The sequence below is a fragment of the Ovis canadensis genome, chromosome 9 (genome assembly GCF_042477335.2).
Source record: "Ovis canadensis isolate MfBH-ARS-UI-01 breed Bighorn chromosome 9, ARS-UI_OviCan_v2, whole genome shotgun sequence".
Taxonomy (NCBI): Eukaryota; Metazoa; Chordata; class Mammalia; order Artiodactyla; family Bovidae; genus Ovis; species Ovis canadensis.
In genome coordinates this window covers 46,368,920-46,375,769 of record NC_091253.1, presented here as the reverse complement: position 1 = coordinate 46,375,769, position 6,850 = coordinate 46,368,920, and the positions used below count along the sequence as shown (strand labels likewise).

Below are 6,850 nucleotides of genomic sequence, written 5' to 3'. Positions count from 1 at the left end.
CCAGGGCTTGTTTTATAAGAATTCACTGTAAGTGCCCAAGGGAAATGCCTTCATCTGAATGGGGTTTCGGTGCTGCCTGCGCTCAGATGGTTTCCTCAGCTGATAAAAGTCCTCGCTAAGGAACCGCACAGATGTGGCTCCTTTGGGGAAGATGAAGGCAGAGGAGACAAACAAGGGGGCGGAGCGGAGGGGCAGCAGCCAGTGATGCCTGCAGGCCGACGGGATCCCCTCTTCCAGGCCGGCTCACCTGCGCTGCAGAAGAGATGCCCTCGCCCCTCCCGCGGGGCCCTCACCTGCCCGGCGACCTCTCGCCGTCGTCGGGGGACTCGCGGCCCTGCAGCAGCCCCTGCGAGCTCTTGGGGGGCATCTTGCCGCGGGCCCCGCGCCTCCGGCGTCGGCTAGCCTGGTGCTCCATCGACTGGGAGCAGGTGCGTCTACTACGGAGGCTGGGCGCGGGGGGCTTCGGCTCAGTGTACGAGGCCACCTACCACGGTGTGCGCGTAGCCGTCAAGCAGGTGAGCGGGTGCTCCAAGAACCCGCGGGCGTCAAGGCGCAGCTTCTGGGCCGAGCTCAACGCGGCCCGGCTGCGCCATGCTAACATCGTGCGCGTGCTGGCGGCCAGCACGCGCCCGCCACCGGGTTTCGACAGCCTGGGGACCGTCATCATGGAGTTCGGGGGCAACATCACCTTGCACCAGGTCATCTACGGCCCCACCGGCTGCCCCGGGGACTCTGGCGCGCAGCTGGGCTTGGAGAGGTGTCTAAAGTACTCCCTAGACGTGGTCAGCGGCCTGCTGTTCCTCCACGGGCAAAGCATTGTGCACTTGGACCTCAAACCGGCCAACATCCTCATCAGTGAGCAGGATGTCTGCAAGATCGGGGACTTCGGCTGCTCCGTGAGGCTGGAAGACCTGCGGAGCCCGTGGACGCCTCACCACCTGGGCGGCACCTACACTCACCGAGCCCCGGAGCTCCTCAAAGGAGAGCCTGTTACACCCAAGGCCGACATCTACTCCTTCGCCATCACCCTTTGGCAGATGAGCACGCGGGAGGCGCCCTTCTCGGGGGAGCGGCAGCACGTGCTCTATGCCGTGGTGGCCTACCACCTCCGGCCCGCTCTCTGGGCACCCGTCTTCACCGACTCGGTCCCCAGGAAGACGCTGGCGGGCATCGTCCAGCGTTGCTGGGCGGCCCTTGCTCCCGAGAGGCCGAGCGCAGAACTTCTCTTGGGGGACCTCCACGCTTTGAAAGAGGAGCTGGGAGGACTCGAGACTGGATCCAAATAAGCGTCTTTGTTTCTGATCGTTTTTAACGAAGTGAAGATTTAGCGGGGGAAAAAATCATATAGGTAGGATGGATTTTTAGAAAATAAAGTCCCTTAAAAACTCCCTTTATCTCGAATGCTTTTTCTAAGACAAACCGCAGAGCGGTCGTGGTGCTCTTTGTCGTTATTTAGTCGCTAAGTCTTGTCCGACTCTTTTGCTACCTCATGGACTACAGCCGGCCAGGCTCCTCTGTCCATGGGCTTCTCCAGGCAAGAATAGGAGAGCAAGTTGCCATGCCCTCCTTCAGGCAGTAACAGGTATTCCTGAATAAACTGTAAAAAAAAAAAAAAAAAAAAAGTTGTCTGCAACCCCAACAAAGAGGACAGCAGCTCATTACTCTTGTTGTTTTCATTAAAATGGCTATTGTTTGTATTTGTTGTTGTTGTTGAGTCCCTAACTAGTGTCTGACTCTTTGCTGACCCCATGGACTGTAGGCCACCAGGCTCCCCTATCCATGGGATTTCCCAGGCAAGAATACTGGAGTGGGTAGTCATTTCCTCCTCCAGGGGATCTTCCTGATCTTCCGGACCCAGGGATGGAATCAGGGTCTCCTGCATTGGCAGCTAGATTCTTGACCACTGAGCCACCAGAGAAGCCCCCTGGTGGTTTCAGGACCTACCTTATCTCCTTACAGGGTTACTGGGCTTACTTTAACAGTTCCATGGTACTGCACTTTTTCAAATTTGTTATTTGTAAAACCAGGTTTTCCAAAGCAGAACTGAATTCGAAAATGCCAAAATTCTTGATACTCAAATAACATGCTGCATACCCACCACCTAAATTTAAACTACCAACAGTTAATTTTGTTCCCATATTAAATAAGTGAAAACATTAAAAAAAGATTAATTTTTCCTTCCTCCTCCAAAACCTACTTGTTTCTAATGACCTTCACACATAGAACTCTCGAATTGAGATAAATTTAGTTTTGTAGGAATAATATGTTAAATGAGTTCTTGTGATATTTTGAACTTGTGTAATTTTGCTAAAATATTTCTGAACTGGGTCCCTTTTCCAGTTATCTGCATGAGACAACAAGGAAAGATTACATGATGTGAGAAGAAATAATAACCTTGAGGAACAGTAAAATTTAACATTGGGATGGAGGAAAGCAGAAAAGGAGAACCAGATTCCCATCCTAGAAATCAAGGCCATGGTTGCTGGTAGATGGGTTTAAAACAATGAGGTGAGTGAACCCAGTTTTTAGGACAAAGTTGACTTCTGTTCAGCGATAACACTTTCAGCAAGGGCTTTAGGTAGGAGCTACTGCTGTTCAGTAGCTAAGTTGGGTTCAGCTCTTTGCGATCCCATGGACTGCAGCATGCCAGTCTTCCCTGTCCTTCACTGTCTCCCAGAGTTCACTCAAACTCATGTCCACTGAGTCAGTGATGCTATCCAACCATCTCATCCTCTGCCACCTCCTTCTCCTCTTGCCCTCAGTCTTTCCCAGCATCAGGGTCTTTTCCAATGAGTTGGCTCTTTGCATCAGATGGCCAACGTATTGGAGCTTCAGCATCAGTCCTTCTAATGAATATTCAGAGTTGATTTCCTTTAGGATTGCCTGGTTTGATCTCCTTGCAGTCCAAAGGACTCTCAAGAGTCTTCTCCAACACCACAGTTCAAAAGCATCAATTCTTTGGTGCTCAGTCTTCTTTATGGTCCAACTTTTACACCCATACATGACTAATGGGAAAACCATAGCTGTGACTATATGGACCTTTGTCAGCAAAGTGATATCTCTATGATGTAGGAGCTGTGCTTGGTCTTTAAAGAATGAAGTGACTGGATCAGGTCATTAGGACAAAGTTGACTTGCCTTTAACAACACCACTTTGAGCAACAGCTTGATATAGAAGCTATGCTTGGATTGTTGAGGCAGAAGGGAGAAGCAGAAACGTTTAGAGAGGGTGAGATGCACAGAAGTGTTTTGCGATTGCTGGTTTGGTTGAGTTTACTTTTAGGATAAGAGAAGTGAGTTTATCTGTGAAAGAAGCAAGAGGAGACAGTGATGACCAGTGAGATTTTAAGAACTTGTGGAAGAAATGAAAAGGAACGCCAGAGGAAAGAGACTGTGGCCTTGGAGAGGAAGAATGTCTCTTTCTGGATGTGGGCAGAGGGCAGGACAACTGCCACCACAGATGAGACTTTAAGCAGGAGGAAGAGGGACTGGGGAAGTTCACATCCGTGGACTTCCACTTTCTTCTGTTAAGAGAGATTGAGAGTAGGGGGTCCACAGAGTGAGGTGATGGGTTAGAACTATTCTCTAGGGAAGCAAAAAGAAGCTGTCTACAACTGCATGGTATTGGTCCAGTGCTTTGGGCTCTGTCTACAAAGCTGGGGACAAACCAGCCACAGACCCATACCAACAAAAGCTTCCCTCTGTGAATGGTAGCAACGGGAGTACATGCTTGACATGTTTAAAATACAGTGGATTGAAGAAATTACAGAGGATCAGTTTGTTATGCCAGATGTGTTAAAACAAGATTTGAACTATGCTGAAATACCTTATTTCAGATAAGCCATGGAAAGATACCTGTTAAAAGCATTTTTAAATAAATTCTGGAATTCAGTTCCCCAAATGAACATGGCCACAGCTCGATCCAAACATCTTCCCTGCTCCTGGGAACCACATAGAGTGACACAGAGAAAAGGGGCACTCAGTCATGTCCGACTCTTTGTGACCCCATGAATCGCAGCACACCAGGCCTCCCTGTCCATCACTAACTCCTGGAGTTCACTCAGACTTACGTCCATCGAGTCAGTGATGCTATCCAGCCATCTCATCCTCTGTCATCCCCTTCTCCTCCTGCCCCCAATCCATCCCAGCATCAGAGTCTTTTCCAATGAGTCAACTCTTCGCATGAGATGGCCAAAGTACTGGAGTTTCAGCTTTAGCATCATTCCTTCCAAAGAAATCCCAGGGCTGATCTCTTTCAGAATGGACTGGTTGGATCTCCTTGTAGTCCAAGCAACTCGAAAGAGTCTTCTCCAACACCACAGTTCAAAAGCATGAGTCTTCGGTGCTCAGATTTCTTCACAGTCCAACTCTCACATCCATACATGAGGGACCTTGTAAACCCCGCGGTCAGGAATACTAAAAGACAGAGAAAATGTATAGACTCCAAATGTCAGCAGTGATGCCTAATGACTGGAAGAGCTTGCCAGGAAAGAAAGCAGGGAGCCATGGCGGGTGGCTCAGGGGAGGACCTTGTCATGGTAGATACCTGAAAGACTTTGCAAAAATACATGCTCTGAAGAGCAGGTGGCCATGTAGAGGGCACAAGTTGAGGATGAAACTCCTGATAATAGGGGTGAGATCATACAGAGCTAAGCTTACAAGAGTTATGAGAGAGCAAAAGAGAACAGAGAGTGTTGAGGAGGGTCTACCCACTGCTGAGCTCGGAAAGCAGTTAACTGAGAGGGTCACTGGGTATGGGGTCAGGAAACACAAGACAGGCACAGAAGCCCCCTGATAAACACAGAGAAATGAAAAACTTTCCCAGGGTCACACAGCTAAGTGATGGGCCAGAACCCATGTCCTTAACCATTCTACTTCACTCAGGGAATACCCTGCTCTTAACTTCATGATTTCAAACGTTTAAATGTATTTTATCTAATTCACAAAAGTCAACCAAGAAAATTGCTGTTGCGGGCAATACTTGCTACAACATTAGGACGGCATCATTGGGGATGGTTTTTAAAGGGAAACAGGTATCTGAGAAAAATAGTATGGTGCCCAGTGCTGACAGAGGAGGCAGATATAGAGTGTACTTGGGGCCTCCCTGGTGGCTCAGTGGTGAAGAATCCACCTGCCAATGCAGCAGATGCAGGTTCACTCCCTGAGTTGGGAAGATCCCCTGGAGAAGGAAATGGCAACCCACTCCAGTATTCTTGCCTGGAAAATTCCACAGTTAGAGGAGCCTGGTGGGCTACAGTTCATGGGGTTGCAAAGACTTGAACACAACTTAGCGACTGAGCATACATGCATTAAATGGGAGCAGACAGCTCAGTTTATTTCTTTTATAAAAAATCCTTTAATATGAAAGAGGAAAAAAAAATTTATCCTTAGAGACCTATATGAAAGGCACTATTGGTTACTTGAAAAAAACAAGGTTTATTTTTTTTTTAACTAGAAAAAAATTTTTTAACCTAGTATAGAGAGCTTTGAAGTTAAAGCTATGGTAATAGATTAAAATTAATTAGGAAAATTGATATATAAAGATAAATGAATTTCTCAGAAACCAGGAGAAAAGCAAAATACATTGAAAATAGCAAGACAAGGCAATGGGAGGCTCAGTCTGGGAAGACTAATATCCAAATTTTAGAAGTTCTAGGAAGAGAAAAACATAGAAAATAGGATAAAAGTATCAACAATTTAGAAAACAAAACCTTCCAGATTGAAAAGATGATTTCCCAGACAATGAATGAAAACACACTACAAGAAGGCATATCACCATAAGATTTTGGAACAGTAGGGGCAATGAGAAAGTCCTGAAAACCTCCAGGAATTTTACTTAAAATCCAGATCACATACCAAAGATAAGAATCCTGAAAGATAATGGAGGCTACTACTTACAAAATTCTGAGGGAAAATCATTTCCAACGTAGCATTCTATACCCAGCCAAACAATCAACTGAATGGACAAGCTGACCAAAGGCCTCTCCACACACGCAAGATCTCACAATTTGACTTCTGTGCACCTTTTCTCAGGAAACTACCTGAGGGTTTACTCCACCAAAAGCGAGTATATAAACCAAAGAAGAAGAAAAAGAAAACATAGGATCCAGGAAATCAGTACAATACAGAGACAAAGGGCAAAGCTGATGGTGAGTAAAGATCACAAGCAGCCTGGAGCAGGTCTGAAGACTCAAAGACGATAAAGTAAATGAATATCCGTGTTTGAATGGACTGAAAGAATACTTCCATAATTTGAAGAGAGTCTGGATTTAACTTAATGATGAGTACAGAGGAAACAAAGCAAATAAAACAGAAAGTTTATTAGCCTTTAGGGGGCATGAAATATTGGGCAACACAAGAAAAGCCAGTTTTCATAAGAAATGATTCAGTTCAAAATAGCCTTGTAGAGTTCTAATGATGTAATACAGTATGTTGATCTAATCAGAACTATAACATAAAAATGATGAAAGGAAGAATGGAGAAAGAATTATGACTATAGAGAACAGGAACAGGAGTGATCCTAAGTTTCCAAAGAGAGAAGTCACTAAACAATAACTGAAACTAAACAAATCAAGAAGAGTCTACATAAGCACACTATTTAGAGGTGCTGACTTAGACAACAAAACTGATAGCAAAAAGTTAAAAGTGGTTGGGAGAGGCTAAGAGTTTGTGTGACATCCTAGAGGGATTTGGGGGTGTGGTGGGTGGTGGTAATAATTCTAGTGCAACTATTTGACTCTTTGATGTCCATGTATAATTGATGAAAATCAAGACGAAATTAAAAAAAAAAATTGAGTGTGTGGCTAGGTCTTAGGAGAAGATGGACGATAGGGACGTATTTTTTTTTTTTT

At 45.9% G+C, this 6,850-nt stretch overlaps 1 protein-coding gene across 1 annotated transcript; it reads left to right on the top strand.

Moving 5' to 3' along the window:
- The first annotated feature begins 263 nt into the window (after nt 1–263).
- MOS (MOS proto-oncogene, serine/threonine kinase) lies at nt 264–1,286 on the top strand. Its single transcript, XM_069600339.1, has one exon. The coding sequence runs from the start codon at nt 264–266 to the stop codon at nt 1,284–1,286; it is 1,023 nt and encodes a 340-aa protein (XP_069456440.1).
- Nucleotides 1,287–6,850: the final 5,564 nt, after the last annotated feature.